This window comes from Rhinopithecus bieti, unplaced genomic scaffold (genome assembly GCF_001698545.2).
Source record: "Rhinopithecus bieti isolate Rb0 unplaced genomic scaffold, ASM169854v2 scaffold_425, whole genome shotgun sequence".
In the NCBI taxonomy this organism is placed as follows: domain Eukaryota; kingdom Metazoa; phylum Chordata; class Mammalia; order Primates; family Cercopithecidae; genus Rhinopithecus; species Rhinopithecus bieti.
In genome coordinates this window covers 4,091,110-4,110,553 of record NW_016803361.1, presented here as the reverse complement: position 1 = coordinate 4,110,553, position 19,444 = coordinate 4,091,110, and the positions used below count along the sequence as shown (strand labels likewise).

At 43.1% G+C, this 19,444-nt stretch overlaps 1 protein-coding gene across 2 annotated transcripts in view; it reads left to right on the top strand.

Moving 5' to 3' along the window:
* Positions 1-19,050, top strand: part of CPN1 (carboxypeptidase N subunit 1) — a 40,209-nt gene extending 21,159 nt beyond the window's left edge. For both annotated transcript variants that reach the window (XM_017880747.1, XM_017880738.1), the window contains exons 6-9: positions 4,427-4,566; positions 7,117-7,216; positions 12,726-12,844; positions 18,785-19,050. In XM_017880747.1, the coding sequence (XP_017736236.1) occupies positions 4,427-4,566; positions 7,117-7,216; positions 12,726-12,844; positions 18,785-18,934 (509 nt within the window). In that variant the 3' untranslated portion in view covers positions 18,935-19,050. The remainder of the gene's footprint in view (positions 1-4,426; positions 4,567-7,116; positions 7,217-12,725; positions 12,845-18,784) is intronic.
* The last annotated feature ends 394 nt before the right edge of the window (positions 19,051-19,444 follow it).

Genomic DNA, 19,444 nt, shown 5'->3' with positions numbered 1-19,444 from the left:
ATACACACACATAATTTTACATTTTTTTAAAGTTACTTTCTTTAGTTTGCATTAGGAAAGCAAAATATATTTTGCCCTCCAAATTGAAAATAACCAACATACTTTTTCAAATTTCAAAGCATTTTTCAAATGCTTGTTCTTTTTTTCTCTCTCTCCTCCCTCTCCCTCTCCATCCTCTGAGACAGCAAGGCCCATGCCTCCACTGAGAATCATTGCCCTAAACTAAGCTAGTACAATTCCAAGGTCATTACATTTATCAAATTGATTCTTCCAACAGTGTGGTCTCTTGATTAGCATATCAGCATGAGCTGGGAACTTATTAGAAATGTACATTTCTAATAAGTTGCACCCCACCTCATACCTACTGAATCAGAAACTCTGGGGGTGAAGCCCAGCAAGCTGTATTTAGCCAGAAGGCTCAGCCTTCTAGGTGATTCTAATGCATGGAGAGAACCAATTTACTTATTTATTTTATTCAAGCATTTTTAAATTTTTATGGATACATGCGAAGTGTATATATTTAAGGGGTATATGTGATATTTTAATACAGGCCTACAATGTGTAATAATTACATCAGAGTAAATGAGATGTCCATCCCCTCAAGCATTCATTTCTTTGTGTTACCAACATTCTAACTGTACTCCCTCAGTTATTCCAAAAGGTACAGCAAATTACTGCTAATTATAGTCACCCTTTTGTGCTATCATTTATTCTTTCTATTTTTTGTATCTATTAACCATCCCTATTCTCCCCACCCCCACCATCCTTCCCAGTCTCCAGTAACCATCCTTCCTCTCTATTTTCATGAGTTCAATTATTTAAATGTTTAGCTCCCACGAATGAGAAAGAATGTGCAAAATCTGTTTTTCTGTGCCTGGCTTCATCCCTGTTTTTGCAAATGACAGGATCTTATTTTTTTAATGACTGAATAGTACTCTATCGTGTAACCCTGCCACATTTTCTTTCTCCATTCATCTGCTAATGGACACTTAGCTTGCTTCCAAATCTTGGCTATCGTGAATAGTGCTGCAGCAAACACGGGAGTGCAGATAACTCTTCAATATACTGATTTCCTTTGTTTTGGGTATATACGCAGCAGTGGGATTGCTGAATCAACTGGTAGTTCTGTTTTTAGTTTTTTTCTACTGTTTGGAGAGAGCCAGTTTAATAGGCTATAGTTATTATTCTTCAACTTTCCCCATTCTTTCTGTAACAGCTTGCTTGTACTCATCAGCTTGAAAAGTAAGTGATATTTTTTTTCTTATTTATTTATTTATTTATTTATTTATTTATTTATTTTGAGATGGAGTCTCTCTCTGTCACCCAGGCTGGAGTGCAGTGGCTCTATCTCGGCTCATTGCAACCTCTGCCTCCCGGTTCAAGCAATTCTCCTGCCTCAGCCTCCCGAGTAGCTGGTGCTACAGGGAACCACCACCACACCTGGCTAATTTTTGTCTTTTTAGTAGAGACGGGGCTTCACCACGTTGGTCAGGTTGTTCTCAAACTCCTGACCTCAAGTGATCTGCCCGCCTCAGCCTCCCAAAGTGCTGGGATTACAGGCACCCCGCTTCATTTTTATTGTGGTAAAATATACATAACGTGAAATTTACCATTGTAATAATTTTTAAGCATCTGATTCTGTATTATTAGGTACATTTGTAATGATGTTGTACAGTCACCACCAGCACTCATCTCCAGAACTCTTTTCAGCTTATAAAAGTGAAACTCGGCCGGGCGCAGTGGTTCAAGCCTGTAATCCCAGCACTTTGGGAGGCTGAGACGGGCGGATCATGAGGTCAGGAGATTGAGACCATCCTGGCTAACATGGTGAAACCCCGACTCTACTAAAAAATACAAAAGCTAGCCGGGCGAGGTGGCGGGCGCCTGTAGTCCCAGCTACTCAGGAGGCTGAGGCAGGAGAATGGCGTAAACCCGGGAGGCAGAGCTTGCAGTGAGCTGAAATCCGGCCACTGCACTCCAGCCTGGGCGACAGAGCGAGACTCCGTCTCGAAAAAAAAAAAAAAGTGAAACTCTATATCCGTTAAACAATAACTACATTTCCCCTTACCCCAGCCCCTGGCAACCACCATTCTACTTTTTGTCTTTATGATTTTGACTGCTCTAAGTAGCTCATATAAGTGGGATCATGCAATATTTGTCTTTTTGTGAATGCCTTATTTCACTTACCATCATGTCCTCAAAGTTCATCCGTGTTATGGTGTTTGTCAGAATTTCCTTACTTTAAAGGCTGAACAATATTCCATTGTATGTTTATACCACATTTTGTTTCTCATTTATCCACCGATGGACACTTGGGTTGCTTTCACATTTTAGCTATTGAGAATAATGGTGCTACAAACATGGATGTGCACATCTCTCTTTGAGACCCTGATTTCTGTTCTTTTGGATATATAAACCCAGAAGTGGAATTGTTGGACATAAGGTAGTTCTATTTTTAATGTTTTTGAGGAACTGCCATACTGTTTTCCATAGAAAACACCACCTGTGCACAGGAGTTTCAGTTTCTCCACATCTTCACCAACTCTTACTTTTTTTTTTGATAGTAGCCATCCTAATAAGTGCAGAGTAGTATCTCATGGTAGTTTGATTTGCATTTCTCTAATGATTAGTGATATTGAGCATCTTTTCATGTGCTTATTGGCCATTTGTATACCTTCTTTGGAGAAATGTCTGTTCAAATCCTTTGCCCACTTAAAAAATCAAGTTGTTTGGGTTTTTTTGTTGTTGTTATTGTTATGTTTTAGGAGTACTCTATGTATTCTGAATATTAATATCTTATCAGATGTATGAATCACAAATATTTTCCCATTCCATGGTGGCCTTTTACTCTTTTGACATTGTATTTGTTTGTTTGTTTGATTCTGTCATCACCTGTTCTGTCCTAGAGATACTGTCTTTTGATGAACAAAATTTTTCCATTTTCATGAAGTCTAATCTGTGATTTTTTTTTTCTTTTGTTGCCTGTATCTTTGATTTCATATCCAGGAAATCATTGCCAAATTCAATGTCATGAAGCTTTTGCCCTATGTATTCTTCTAAGAGTTTTATAGTTTTGGGTCTTACGTTTAGGTCGCCGATCCATCTTGAGTTAATTTTTGTATATGGTGTTAGATAAGGCTCCAACTTCATTCTTTTGCATTTGGATATCCAGTTTCTCCAGCACCATTTGTTGACATGACTGTCCTTTCCCCATTGAACGGTCTTGGCATTCTTGTCAAAAATCCTTTGACCATATATGCAAGGGTTTCTGGGCTGTCTTCCATTCCATTGATCTATATACCTGCCTTTATACCAGTAACACATTGTTTTGATTACTGTAGCTTTGTAGTAAGTTTCAAAATCAGAAATTGTGAGTCTCTAGCTTTGTTCTTCTTTTTCAAGATTATTTTTGCTCTTCTGGCTTGCTTAAAATTCCATATGAATTTTAGGATGGGTTTTCTATTTTTGCAACAAACATCATTGGGATTTTGATAGGGATTGCATTGAATCTGTAGATCACTTTGGGTAGTATAGACATTTTAAGTGGGTAATTTTAACCCAAATGAAATTGTAATGAAAATAACCATCCTAATAATGAGAAACATATTAAAAAGTAATTGATTCAATTGAATAATGTAGAAGATCAGAACAAGCAAGTATTTTTTAGAAGAAGAAGAAAATATAGCTGTCTTCTGCTTTTTCAGGAGTCTGTTTTTCTGGGATGGGTATTTTCAGATTAATATTGTATTCTTAGCTAGGAGAAGGGATGTGAAAGCAAAATATTAATCACATTCCTGACCTTCCAGGTCTGAAGAACATTGTAGTTCAAGGAGAAAATCTGTTCTCTTAGAAACAGTCCATGTGCATAGTCAATAGTAGGCACAGCTAATAAGCAGACTTTGGAAATGATAAAAGGGACAAGAAGTGAAATTCAGTCATGAAATGGAAAAAAACATAAAGGATGAAGATGACAAAAGGGACATTTAAGAAGAGAGGAAACTGCAGAGAGAGACGCATGTGAACTGGAAATTTGGGAAAAATTTTATGGAGGAAAGGAAGAAATAGAGGTCAAGAGGTAGAATAGAAGTTGATGAAGAAAAGAAAAAAAAGGTAATGAAGGGGGTGCTGGATATTTCCAACACAAAGAAATGATAAATGTTTGGGAGGATGGATATTCTAATTAGCCTAATCTAATCACTGTACAGTTTATTGAAACATCACTATGCGTGTCCCATGAATATGTACATATTATTAGGTGATGTACATGAATATGTACACATTATTATGTGCCAATGAAATAAATAAAATTAAAAGATAATTCCCAAATAAATAAAAACAGAAAATTTTAAAAAGAGAGAGAGAGATGAGATGGGGCATTGAGTGGGAACCTGGTTATGGGAATCTGCCACTGCCCTCTTTCCCTTAGGAATGCAAGACTTTAATTATCTCCATACCAACTGCTTTGAGATCACACTGGAACTGAGTTGTGACAAGTTTCCCCCGCAAGAAGAGTTACAGCGGGAGTGGCTGGGTAATCGGGAAGCTCTAATCCAGTTCCTGGAACAGGTAAAACCTTATTTGTTAACTCTCATGTTTGCAAAAAGAGAAGTGCTTCTCAATGGCAGACAAGGTGTTTCACAGGTTCAGGTCTGACTTTTGCTCTGACTCAGTCCAATAGATCTGGGCTGCTTCTTCCAATGAGATTTATTCATTCAACATTATTGAGCATCTGAACACAGTGGTTCACACCTGTAATCCCAGCAGTGTGGGAAGCTGAGATGGGAGGATCACTTGAGCTCGGGAGTTTGAGACCAGCCGGGGCGACATAGCTAGACCCCATGTCTACTAAAAAAAAAAAAAAATTAGCCAAGCATGGTGGCATGCTTCTGTAGACCCAGCTTCACAGGAGGATGAGGCGGGAGGATCACTTGTCTTGTGCTGGGAGGTCAAGGTTGCAGCGAGCTGTGATCATGCCATTGTACTCCAGCCTGGGCAGCAGAGCAAGATCCTTCTCAAAAAAATTATCAAGCACAACTATTTGTCAGAAACTGTACTATATGCTGTGAATTATGAATAAATAAGCAAATATCCCTGCCCATATGGAACTTACCTTCTAGTGAGGAGAGACAGGCAGTAAACAATAAGTTGTATAACATGTTAAAAAAGAAATGCTATGATGAAAGTCTTTCAGGGGAAGTGATATTTAAATAAAAATTTCAAGGAGGTGAGGGAGAGAAACATGCAGATATCTAGGGGATAAAAGGGTTCCTTGAAATGGACACAACTGCAAGTACAAAACCAACAAAAAGAATATGAAAAGTGCTCAGCATCACTAATCATTAGGGAAATGCAAATTAAAACTACAGTGAGATTCTACCTCAAATTGGTTAGGATGGCTGCTATCAAAAAAACAGAAATTCACAAATGTTTGCAAGGATGTGGAGAAATTGGAACCCTTGTGCACCATCAATGAGAATGTAAAGTGGTACAGTCATTATAAAAAACAGCTAATGGCAATTCCTCAAGCAGTCAGAATTCCTATGTGCTCCAGCAATGCCGCTTTTGGGTATATATTCAAAAGAATGGAAATAAGGGCCTCAAAGAGGTATTTGCACACCCATATTCATAACAGCATTATTTACAATAGCCAAAAAGTGGGAGCAACCCAGTGTTCATTGGTGGATGACTGTATAAATGGATGTGGTATATTCCAGTGGAATATTATACAGCCTTAAAAAGGAAGGAAATTGTCATCAGGTGTAGTGACTTATGCCTGTAATCCCAGCACTTTGGGAGGCTGAGGCGGGCAGATCGCCTGAGTTTGGGAGTTTGAGACCAGCCTGACCAACATGGAGAAACCCTGTCTTTACTAAAAATACAAAATTAGCCAGGCGTGGTGGCACATGCCTGTAATTCCAGCTACTCGAGAGGCTGAGGCAGGAGAATCGCTTGAACCCAGGAGGTGGAGGTCGCAGTGAGCCGAGATGGCGCCATTGCACTCCAGCCTGGGCAATGAGAGCGAAACTCCATCTCAAAAAAAAGGAAGGAAATTCTGACACGTGCTACAACATTGATGAATCTTGGGGACATTATGCCAAGTGAAATTAGCCACCCATAAAAAGACAAACACTGTATTATTCCACTTATATGAGGTACTTAGAGTAGTCAAAATTATAGAGATGGAAAGTATTGATAGAATGGTGGTTGCCAGGGGCTGGGGGAGGGGATAATGGAGAATCATTGTTTAATGGATATAGGGTTTCAATTTTTTAAGATAAAAAGAGTTATGCAGATGGATAGTAGTGATGGTTGCACAACATTACAAATGGTTTTTTTTTTTTTTTTTTAGACAGAGTCTCGCTCTGTCACCCAGACTGGAGTGCAGTGGCGCGATCTAAGCTCACTGCAACCTCCACCTCCTGGGTTAAAGCAGTTCTCCTGTCTTGGCCTCCTGAGTAGCTAGGATTACAGGCACTCACCACCATACCTGGCTAATTTTTGTATTTTTAGTAGAGACGGGGTTTCGCCATGTTGGCCAGGCTGGTCTCAAACTCCTGACCTCAGGTGATCCGCCCACCTGGGCCTCCCAAAGTGCTGGGATTACAGGCATGAGCCACTGCACCTAGCTAAATGTATTTAATAACACTGAACTATACACTTAAAATGGTAAATTTTATTTTATGTGTATTTTATCACAGTCTGTCACAGGAAATAAAAAAAATTAAAAAAAAAGAAAAAGAAAAGAAAGCCAGGACACCAGTGTGGCTGGACTGATCTCAGAAGTAAGGGAGAGAAAAGGTGGTTGGAGATGGGATCAGAGAGCTAACAGGTAGCTTGACAGACAGACCATCACAAGAACTTTAGCTTTTGCTCAGAGTGAGTTAGGTTTTGAGTAGGATGGTGACATGATTTGAGTCAGGCTTTAACAGGATCCCTCTGACCACTCTAATTGCGAAGAGATTAATTGGGGCAGGGAGAGAGGCAAGGAGACCAGTTAAGGGACTATTACCATCATCTTTGTGAAGATAAAATGCAAAAACATACGAGAAAGGGCTTTGAAACTCTAAAACACCATACAAATGTTTTATAATCATAACTATATACTTGTTCCTGCAGGTTCACCAGGGCATCAAGGGAATGGTGCATGATGAGAATTATAATAATCTCGCCAATGCTGTCATTTCTGTCAGTGGGATTAACCATGATGTCACTTCAGGTAGGTGGCCACTGCTTAGGGGGAGGAAGGAAGCGTTCACTCCTGCATCTTCTTCAGCATAATCAAGGGGCCAGTTTGTAAGCCAGTGAAACTAACAGGGGTGTCAAGGATGCTGGGAGTGGGGGCAGGGGGATGGAGGAAAGAAGGGCAATGAAAATGGAGACAGTAAATTAAGAGGCTGAATCAAACAGCCAAGATGTTTTAATGCAAAATCTTTTGCTTCTGATGCAAGCAATCCCTGAGAGGTCAGGACCAGGAAAGACTGATGTAAATGTAACTTCTCCTCAGCATTCAGGAGTGGCTACCACATACAATTTTGTTAGGGGTATTTTCTGGGCTTAAGCCTGTTAATAGCTCACATACTGGTGTGAAATTGGGTAGAAAGAGGACTGTAAAACGGATAGTTATCCTTGTGGCTGACTTGGCATTTCTCTACACCTCCAATGGGAAAGTTAGCAAGATTCTTTCCATCATAGGCTTACTGTGGGGCAAGATTGATGGTGGAGACGGATCTTAGAGCTACCTGGAACCTTCTAGAAGAGCACAGAATTATGTCACAGCAGAATGGTGTTGTAAGATGACTCAGCCCAGCTTGATCATGCACAATTTGTAGGATTTTTTGTTTTATTTTGCTTTTAATGCATAACAGTAGCTACCAACGGTTATGGTTGCAGGTAGATGAGATTTGCCTAACTCCCCACCTTTTTTTATTTTTTTGAAAAGGAGTCTTATTCTGCCATCCAGGCTGGAGGGCAGTGGTGTGATCTCACTGCAACCTCTGCCTCCTGAGCTCAAGCCATCCTCCTACCTCAGCCTCCAAAATAGCTGGGACTACAAGCATGCAACACCATGCCTGACTATTTTTTGTGTTTTTTGTAGAGATGGGGTTTCACCATGTTGCCCAGGCTGGTTTCGAGCTCCTGGGCTCAAAAGCCTCCCAAAGTACTGAGGTTACAGGTGTGAGCCACCACACCCAGTCCTCTGCACAACCTTAATACTAGCAAGTCTCACCTGAATTTTACTACACTAACATTTATTACCCAGCAGCCGTTTCACAGTTCCTACAATCTGTTTAAGCTGGATGAACCCTCAGCTTTCTGTTCTTTAAAGTGATCTCAATGCATCTTACATGAAAGGTTCATTCAAGGCAAAAGTATTGTCTAAAGGCAGAATCCTGTAGCCTCACAGTGAAGTATCAGACAACCACAGTCTGGACACAGGACTGTTTAGGAATCCAGACTCAGGAATCATCCTTTTTATTTTTTTTTTCTTTTTCCGTTTTTTACAGAAATGTTTCTGAGTCGTAGGAATCATTCTTATAAGCACAGCCTTCTTCAGGACTTGCTAGATTCTTTCAAGCAAAGTGATGGGGTCTCACTATGTTGCCCAAGCTGGTCTCAAACTCAAGCAATTCTTCTGCCTCAGCCTCCCAAATAGCTGGATTACAGGGTCTCTATTGCCTGGGCTGCAGTGCAGTGGTGCAATCAGGGCTTACTGCAGCCTTGACTTTCCAGGCTCAGGTGATCCTCCCTTCTCAGCCTCCCAAGTAGCTGGAACTACAAATGCATACCACCACGCTCAGCTAATTTTTTTTTTTTTTTTTTTTTTTACAGAGACAGAGTTTTGCCCTGTTGTCCAGGCTGGTCTCAAACTCCTGAGCTCAAGTGATCTGCCTGCCTCAGCCTTCCAAAGTGGTGGGATTCCAGAAGTGCACACCTGGCTTTTGCTAGATTCTTATGCTCTGTCCAAGCAAGTGTGGGAATGTCTCTAAAACAGGCTAGCCAATCAACATATATTGCTGGGCACAGTGGCTCACACCTGTAATCCCAACACTTTGGGAGGCCCAGGCGAGAGGAACACTTGAGGTCAGGAGTTCAAGACCAGCCTGGCCAACATGGTGAAACCCCTGTCTCTACTAAAACTACAAAAATTAGCTGGGTGTGGCCAGGTGCGGTGGCTCACGCCTGTAATCCCAACACTTTGGGGGGCCGAGGCGGGTGGATTGCCTGAGCTCAGGAGTTCACAACCAGCCTAGGCAACACAGTGAAACCCCATCTCTACTAAAATACAAAAAATTAGCCACATATAGTGGTGTGTGCCTGTAGTCCCAGCTACTTGGGAGGCTGAGGCAGGAGAATCACTTGAACCCAGGAGGTGGAGGTTGCAGTTAGCCGAGATCATGCCACTGGACTCCAGCCTGGGCAGAGTGAGACTCCATTTCAAAACAATAACAAAAACAAAACATATTAAACACCACTGATTTTTCCAATAAGTGCCACTTTCACCTGCCATTGTGTTAATTAACAAATTATTAGGCTGGGCACAGTGGCTAATGCCTGTAATCCCAACACTTTGGGAGGCCAAGGTTGGTGGATCACCTAAGGTCAGGAGTTCAAGACCAGCCTGGCCAACGTGGTGAAATCCCCGTCACTACTAAAAATACAAAAAATTAGCTGGGCATGGTGGTGGGCAACTGTAGTCCCACATACGCAGGAGGCTGAGGCAGGAGAATCGCTTGAACCCAGAAGGTGGAGGTTGCAGTGAGCCAAGATTGAGCCACTGTACTCCAGCCTGGGTGACAGAGCAAGATTCCATCTCAAAAAAAAAAAAAAAAAATCATTCATTTCACCAGTGAAAAAAACCCATTGTAAACATTCATTATGTTACTTAGCAAAGCATCTAGTGTTGAGGAGAGAGAAAGCCAGCTGAAGCCCTCATAGGAGCTGCATCTGGAATGGGGCCTTTCTGATACAACACTCGCTCACCACTTCAGGATGCAAGTCCCCAAATTAAGAAAATGACAATCCCTGGGGTGTCATTTCAACTATCCAACATGTGTACTTTGCTGAAGTATTTTAAAGTAAATTACAGGCATTTAATAGGGGGCAGAAAAAGACTTCCTCATTATTGTTTGTCTCAATGTTTATCGTATTTGTTATTTCAAATATTCATTGCTATATACTTTAAAAAATGAATTTTAAAGTCACTGTCATAACTGAGTCTAAAGGAATGGAAAGTCATTAGCCAAAATGCTCTTTCCCTGTTATGGAAAACAGTCTTCTTTTGAATTTTATTTTTTCCCTTGCCATATTTTTGAAGGTGATAAAAGACATTTTTTTATTTTTTGAGACAATCTTGCTCTGTCGCCCAGGCTGGAGCACAGTGATATGAGCCACTGCAACCAGCCCAATAGAAGCAATATTAAAAATAGGATTCTCACTGGGCACAATGGCACATGCCTGTAATCCCAGCACTTTGGGAGGCTGAGCTGGGAGGTTTGCTTGAGGTCAAGAGTTCAAGACCATGCTGGTCAACATAGCAAGACCCCATCTCTACAAAAAATAAAAATAATAAAATTAACCAGGCACAGTGGTGTGTGCCTATAGTCCTAGCTATTCAAAAGACTGAGGCAGGAAAATTGCTTGAGTCCGGGAGTTCAAGGTTGCAGCGAGCTATGATAGCACCACTGCACTCTAGCCTGGGCAACAGAGTGAGACCTTATCTCAAAAAAAGAGATAGGACTCTCAAAATCGTATCTTTACTGGTCATGTAGTCCAGCCTTCCCATTGAATATAAGATTACACCCATACAACACCGCCAGCAGCTTTTTAATCCAACCCAGGGCTGGCATGTTCAGTGGTGCAGGTTTTGCACTGTACATCTGGGTAGGCTTTCCAGGCTTCTGATCTAGTCTGTGCTTGTGTGCTCACAATTTCAGAAAGCAGTCCATTTCTTTTTATGTAGCTCTGTTTCTCTCAATGGGTTTGTATCTTTTATTTATTTGAGACAGAATCTTCCTCTGTCACCAAGGCTGGAGTGCAGTGGCATGATCTCAGCTCACTGCAGCCTCCATCTCCCACCTTCCAGCAATTATCCTGCCTCAGCCTCCCAACTAGCTGGGACTACAGGCATGTGCCACCATGTCTGGCTAATTTTTGTATTTTTAGTAGAGACTGGGGTTTCACCATGTTGGCCAGGCTGGTCTCAAACTCCTGACCTCAGGTGATCCACCCACCTGGGTCTCCCAAAAAGCTGGGATTACAGGCATGAGCCACTGCACCTGGCCTCAACAGGTTTTATTTCTATCTAGCAAAATCTGCCTCCCTGCAACTTAAACCCATACTTCTCATTCTTATTTCTTTAGGTAGACATCATTTCTTCACAGTGGCCTTTCAAATATCAAAACTGTGGGCTCATGGAGTTTCTTTATTAGGCAAAACATTCACAGACCTTTCACCCTTTCCTCTCTCCTAGTGATCCTTTACTGGAGATGAGTTTGTATTAAACTACAGGGTCTGGAATTACATTTAACACGTTCAGTGTAGAACACGGTAAAACTCCTGCTTCCTAGGAGCTGAGGCCATACTCCTATTAAGATAGCCCTCAAATGATTTAAATCTTCGCTAGTTTCATGCTATTAAGAAAAGCCAGGCTAGGTGCGGTGGCTCACGCCTGTAATCGCAGCACTTTGGGAGGCTGAGGCGGGAGGATCACTTGAGCCCAGGAGTTTGAGACCAGCCTGGGAAACATAGTGAGAACCAGACTTTGTTTATTTATTTTAAAAAAGAAAAGATGGCTGGGCTCAGTGGCTCATGCCTGTAATCCCAGCACATTGGGAGGCCAAGGCAGGTCAATCACCTGAGGCCAGGAGTTTGATATTAGCTTGGCCAACATGGTGAAACCCTGTCTCTACTAAAAACACAAAAATTGGCTGAGCATGGTGGCATGCACCTGTAATCCCAGCTACTTGGGAGGCTGAGGCAGGAGAATGGCTTGAACCCGGGAGGTGGAGGTTGCAGTGAGCTAAGATCACACCACTGCATTCCAGCCTGGGCAACAGAGTGACAGAGTGAGATTCCATCTCAAAAAAAAAAAAAAAAAAAAAAAAGCCAGTGGGCTCAGTGGCTCACGCCTGTGATCCCAGCACTGGGAGGCTAAGGTGGGCAGATCACCTGAGGTCAGGAGTTTGATATTAGCTTGGCCAACATGGTGAAACCCTGTCTCTACTAAAAACACAAAAATTGGCTGAGCATGGTGGCATGCACCTGTAATCCCAGCTACTTGGGAGGCTAAGACAGGAGAATTGCTTGAACCTGAGAGGCAGAGGTTGCAGTGAGCTCACATTGCGCCACTACACTCCAGCCTGGGTGACAGAGCGAGACACCGTCTCAAAAAAAAGAAAAGCTAACTGTCCAAACCAGGTCCAAATAAGGCAAACACCAAGCTGTAACCAATCTGGCTGTTTCTATACCTCACTTCTGGTTTTTTTGTATTTTACTTTCCTTTTTCTATTCTTAAATTCTCTCCAACTGTGCAGAGATAACTCTCTGAATTTGCTGTGATTCTGAGGGCCCAATTTGCAAATTACTTTTTCCTTGATCAATTAAACTTTGTTAAATTTAATAATAATAATTTTTTTAAAAGCCAAGCTTGTAGTCAGTTAAAAACCCCAGCTTATTTGGGACAGGTTTTTAATCAGTGGACTGAATTATATCCTTGTGACTTTCAGGTGACCATGGTGATTACTTCCGGCTGCTGCTTCCAGGTACCTACACTGTTAGTGCCATAGCACCTGGGTTTGACCCAGAGACAGTGACTGTGACCGTGGGTCCTGCAGAACCAACATTGGTGAGTTACGCTGAGTGTGATGGTGCACTATAAAGATCACTCATACAGTCTATTTTGGAGGATAGTGTCCCGCTCTGTCACCCAGGCTGGAGTGCAGTGGTACCATCGTGGTTCACTGCAGCCTCGATCTCCCAGGCTGAAGCAGTCCTGCCGTCTCAGCCTCCCAAATAGCTGGGAGTGAGTATAAGCGCACATCACCATGCCCGCCTACTTTTTCTACTTTTTGTAGAAAAAGGATTTCGTCATGTTACCCAAGCTGGTCTTGAACTCCTGGGTCAAGTGATCTGCCTGCCTCAGCCTCCCAAAGTGCTGAGATTATAGGCATGAGCCACCGCCCTCGGCCCTTACAAAATCTTCAGTGATTGTATAGCTCTCATCTTTGCCCAGCTTTCTTTTACGGTTTTTAAAAAAATTAATTGCTCGCACATCCTAATTTTTGTTCTGTCACTCTCCTGTTCTATCCTTACTCACTTCCTTTTGGCTTTTCCTCTTCTGTCTCACATAGCATAGTGATTCAAAGCACTGCCCAGTTCTAAATTCAGCTCATTTGCCCACAGACCTTAGACAAATTACCTAATCTCTCTTGTTCTCAGTTTCTTTCTCAGTAAATTGGTGATGATAGTGCCTCCTTCACAAGAAGCTGAAATGAGAACATGCACATAAAGCCTTTAGTATGCAGGGGCCAAATCAACTCTCAAAAGGCAGATTAATTGGAGAAAAGCCATACCAATTTATTTTTATTTTATTTTATTTATTTATTTATTTTTGAGACGAGGTTTCGCTTTTGTTGCCCAGGCTGGAGTGCAATGGGGGCATGATCTCGGCTCTCCGCAACCTCTGCCTCCCAGGTTCAAGTGATTCTCCTGCCTCAGCCTCCTGAGTAGCAGGGATTACAGGCATGTGCCACCATGCCCAGATAATTTTTGGGGTTTTTTTTTTAGTAGAAACGGGGTTTCTCCATGTTGGTCAGGCTGGTCTCAAACTTCCGACCTCAGGTGATCTGCCCACCTCGGCCTCCCAAAGGGCTGGGATTATAGGCCTGAGCCACCGTGCCTGGCCTGTGGTTTTTTTTTTTTTTTTTTTTTTTTTGGAGCATGTTTAATGTGCATACACAGGAGCCTTCAGAACGAAGGCCCAAAGATACAGGGGAAATTGTCCACTTTTATGCATAGGTTCAACAAAGTAGGTACAGCTAGGTATAAATACAATTGGACAAAAAGTATCAGCTAATGCTATGCACTGAGTAAAGAAATCCAGCAAGGCCTGTCTGTCCAGACTCTTCTGGGCTCTCTGACCATGTATTTCTTCCTTCTGGGTGTGGGCCAGTACCCTCTCTGGAAAGAGGGTCTTATGACCTACAGTCAAACAAGGTAGGTCAGATATGTCCTCCTCCTCTTCCTCCTCTTCCTCCTCCTCTTTCTTCTTCTCCTTCTCCTTGACCTACAGTCAAATAAGGTAGGGTCTTATGACCTACAGTCAAACAAGATAGGTCAAATATGTCCTCCTCCTCCTCCTCCTCTTCCTCCTCCTCTTCTTCTTCTTCTTTCATAGAGACAGGGAGTGGCTCTGTCTCTCAGGCTGTGCACTGGCACAATTATGGCTCACTACAGCCTCAAACTCAAGAGATCTTCTGCTTCATCTTCCTAATAGCTGGACTACAGGCACATGCCACCATGCCCAGCTAATTTTTTTTTTTTTTTTTGAGACCGAGTCTCACTCTGTCACCCAGGCTGGAGTGCAGTGGCTCAACCTCGGCTCACTGCAACCTCTGCCTCCTGGGTTCAAGCGATTCTCCTGCCTCAGCCTCCCGAGTAGCTGGGATTACAGGCATGTGCCACCACGTCCAGCTAATTTTGTATTTTAGTAGAGATGGTTTTTCACCTTGTTGGCCAGGCTGATCTTGAACTCCTGACCTCAGGTGATCCACCCTCCTCAGCCTCCCAAAGTGCTGAGATTATAGGCATGAGCCACCGCACCCGGCCTAATTTTTGTTTTTTTTTTGTAGAGACGGGGTTCTTTGTGTAGCCCAGCCTAGAGTCCAGTGGTAGTCATGGCTCACTGCAGCCTTGAACTCCTGGGCTCAAGAGATCCTCGCACCTCGGTCTTCCAAAGCACTGGGATTACAGGCATGAGCCAGTGTGCTCCCTCGGCGGAGACTGTGCTCAGCCTAAATCGGTTAATTTCTTTAAGACCAGTTTTTACAGAGAAAGGCAGCGGGCTTGCATTCTTCTGTGCCACTGGTAAGGACTGCCACCAGAGGGCGCTCTATTATACCTTCTGGTGCTCCGTGGGCCCTGATCTTGCTTTCCACTCAAGGCCGCAAAGATCCAGTAGCTGCTCTTCAAGATTCAACTCTCCAGGGCTTTCTTTTACAGATGGGAAGAGAAGCAAAGAACTTCTTTGATTCTACAGCCTGGATCTTTTCAGTTTTAGTTGTACTAAGATCTCAGAGCTAACGGAGCTCAGAGATCGTGGACACTAATCCTCAGATTTCTCAAACGAGGACAAAGTAATGAGGCAGTCCTATTTAACGGCCATCTACAGATCTCATTTCTCAAAAGTCAGCCTTTCCTAGGGCTGCCTCGCTCCTTCTGTACACAACCCTAGAGCTTACTAGACCCTCCCACCGCCTTTCCCTATTAACACAATGCAGTCAAGTCAACCTTATCTTTTACTCTTTATTGAATAAGTACTATGTATGACAAGATATGAGAGCTTTCCAGCATTATCTCATTTAACCTTCACAACAACCCTGTGAGGCAGATGCAAGTATCCCCATTTATGGCTTACAGAAGATAAAAGAAACTTGTGTAATATCACATAACAAGTGGTAGGAGTCAGGATTCGAACCTATATCAGGCTCTCTGGCTCCCTTCTTAGCCAATGTGTTACTGGAACTCATACTAAGTGTACAACCTGTGTTTGTAGTTCCTTATTGTAACACAAGGATCAGGGGAAATAACTATGCTTTAAGTGCTTTGAGAATTCCTCTGGAATTTCCAGATAGTTTCTTCCTCCATCCACTCCCCTAGTCCCATCTCCTAAATAATGTAAATTATTTCCCATTACTGTTGCAGGAAACAGAGAGTAAATCTTTCATTGTAGGCTATTAGCTGATCTGGGGTCCTCTTTCCCTTTTTTCTTGTTATATCCTAAAATTGAATGACTGGTAAGCAGCTACATATATAAGTTTTGCATTACCAGCAAGTCTGTTCAACGCCAAATTCAAACAACTGCACATCCTCTTGAGTAACACACTCAATTTCAAAGAGTTTTGCCCCCTTTTTCGCGTATTCTTTAAATAAATTAACATAATCCATCATTATGTCAAATACACTTAGAGAAGAAAAGATGTCTGTCATTTGGACACAATTTCCAGACAAAATAACAACTAAAAATCCATTTATTGATCACAAAGGAGTCTATCTCCCCTCCCAGTCTAAGGCAGATATCCATCTGTCTGGGAAAGAAAAAAGGAAAAAAAGATTGCCCAGGCGTGGTGGCTCATACCTGTAATCCCAGCACTTCGGGAGGCTGAGGCAGGCGGATCACTTGAGGTCAGGAATTCGAGACCAGCCTGGCCAACATGGCAAAGCCCTGTCTCTACTCAAAATACAAAAATTAGCCACGTGTGGTAGAGCACGCCTGTAATCCCAGCTACTTGGGAGGCTGAGGCAGGAGAATTGCTTGAACCCAGGGGGTGGAGTTTGCAGTGAGCCGAGACTGTGCCACTGCACTCCAGCCTGGGTGACAGAGCAAGACTCTGTCTCAAAAAAAAAAAAAGATTGTTTACTACAGGGTTTCCAGCTTTAAAATGTGTCAGTCGGGTGCAGTGACTCACACCTCTAATCTCAGCACTTTGGAAGGCCGAGGCTGGCAGATCACTTGAGCCCAGGAGTTTGAGACCAGCCTGGGCAATATGGTGAAATCCTGTCTCTACAAAACAGGACGAAAGTTAGCCGGGCATGGTGTCATGCACATGTAGTGCCAGCAACTTGGGAGGCTGAGGTGGGAGGATCACTTCAACCCAGGAGATGGAGGCTGCAGTGAGCCATGATTGCGCCATTGCACTCCAGCCTGGATGACAGAGTAAGACCTTATCTCAAAATAAAAATAAAATTAAATAAAATATCTTCCAGGGCCCAGTGTTCCCTTTGCTTTTTCCCAAGGCCTTCCACATGTCACCACTCCTTTCCTTTTCTTCTGTCCTTGCCTCATTTTCTTGTCTCTCTTCTCTCGTTTTTTTCTGTCCTAGATTCCTATGTTACTAAATAGGAACTGATAAATAATACAGTACAGTTGGCTCTGATTCTCTCCTCCCCTCCTGGAGGAACTAGCAGAAAAATTGGCTATGAATTTTTGCGGAAGGGGCAGGAAATAACCCCACAGAGAGGACTCTCAGTCAGGGGCATGTTTTTTAACTCCCAGCTGGCTTCACGGGCTCAAGCTGTTCCAAGGGCGGGAAAGCCCAGGCCTGCCCCAGGGGAGTGTGGTTAGGACACTGTGCCACTCCCTCTCCTTCCTCTTCAGCCTGGGATAATTCTACGACTCTTCCACACCCAGAATGTCCCACATTTGTCAGTGAAAAGTATCTTTCCATCTGCGTGCCGTGGCCAGAAGACAAGTTGCAATGTAGTACTTGAAAGGATGCATTAACATACATGGAAATTTCCAGTTTAAGAATCCAAGCAGGGTGTGATGGCATCTGCCTGTAGTCCCAGCTACTCAGGAGGCTGAGAGGCTGAGGCAGGAGGATCTTGAACCCAGGAGTTTGAGTCCAGCCTGGACAACATAACAAGACCCCATCTCTAAAATTTAAAAAAAAAAAAAAAATGAATAAAAGAGTCCATACCAACACTCTTTATCATCTCTACTATCTATAAAGTCAAACACGTGTGGCAGAAGGTCTAGTTCTGAAGCACGGTGACACTTACCGGCATGCCTGAGCATGGCACCTGTGAGTCACCCAGGCAGCATAAAGGAGATTATTACAGCACTGTCAGTCATGGCTCTTGTCCTAAGTGGCAGTATTGGTGAAATCATGATTTAATGTGTAGATATATTTTTCTTTCTTTTCTTTATTTATTTATTTATTTTTTTTGAGATGGAGTCTCACTCTGTCACCCAAGCTGGAGTGCAGTGGCATGATCTCGGCTCTCTGCAACCTCTGCCTCCCGAGTTCAAGCAATTCTCCTGCCTCAGCCTCTCGAGTAGCCGGAACTATAGGCATGTGCCACCAGCCCAGCTAATTTTTGTATTTTCAGGAGAGGCGGGGTTTCACCAAGCTGGCCAGGCTGGTCTGTAACTTCTGATCTCAAAGTGATCTGCCCACCTCAGTCTCCCAAAGTGCAGGCATTACAGCCACCATGCCCAACCTATTTTTTCTTTCTTTCTTTCTTTTTTTTTTTTTTTTTTTTTTGAGATAGAGTCTCACTGTCACCCAGGCTGGAGTGCAGTGGCAAGATCTCAGCTCACTTCAGCCTCCACCTCCTGGGTTCAAGCAATTCTACCGCCTCAGCCTCCTGAGTAGCTGGGATTGTAGGTGTGCACCACCATGCCTGGCTAATTTCTTTGTATTTTTAGTACAGACAGAGTTTCACCATATTGGCCAGGGTGGTCTTGAACTTCTGACCTCAGGCGATCCACACCGCCTCAGCCTCCCAAATTGCTGGGATTACAGGCATGAGCCACCACACCCAGCCCACTTTTTTCTAATACATATAAAATCAATGTATATTAAGTTCATCCAGTCACACTCTATCTATCACCAGTGATTGCATACCAATTTGGGGGGAACATTAGGCAAGTCTATATGACACCACCAGTGCTTCTCTGGGTCACTGCTATAATAATTCTCCCTAGTACCCAGCCCTCAGAAACCGGAACTATGGCAAAAGATGGTCCAAATGGATCTCCTAGCTTCTGCTCTTTTCCTTCCAGGTTCACTTCCACCTCAAAAGAAGCATCCCTCAAGTAAGCCCTGTGAGGAGAGCTCCCAGCAGAAGGCACGGAGTCAAAGCCAAAGTGCAGCCCCAGGCAGCCAGAAAGAAAGGAATGGAAATGAGGCAGCTCCAGAGAGGCCCTGCCTGAAACCCACAGTGCCAGGCAACCCTTCAGAAACGCTTTGCTCCTGCTCTCAGATCAGATAAAGCATTCTTTCTATTTTATTAACTGGGACATATTTAAATACAAACATATTCAGAACAGTTCAGAATGGTCTCTGTCTGTTCCAGGGGTAAACCATCTCTAGGTCATCATGAAAGGAATTAGGATCTATTGAAAGGTGATGTGGTGGCCGGGCATGGTGGTTCACATCTGTAATCCTAGCACTTTGGGAGGCTGAGGCGGGTGGATCACCTGAGGTCAAGAGTTCAGGACCAGCCTGGCCAGCATGGTGAAACCCCATCTCTACTAAAAATACAAAAAATTAGCTGGATGTGGTGGCATGTGCCGGTAATCCCAGCTACTCAGGAGGCTGAGGCAGGAGAATCACTTGAACCTGGGGGGCGGAGGTTGCAGTGAGCTGAGATTGCGCCACTTCACTCCAGCCTGGGCAAAAGAGTGAAACTCTGTCTCAAAAAAAAAAGAAAGAAAGAAAAG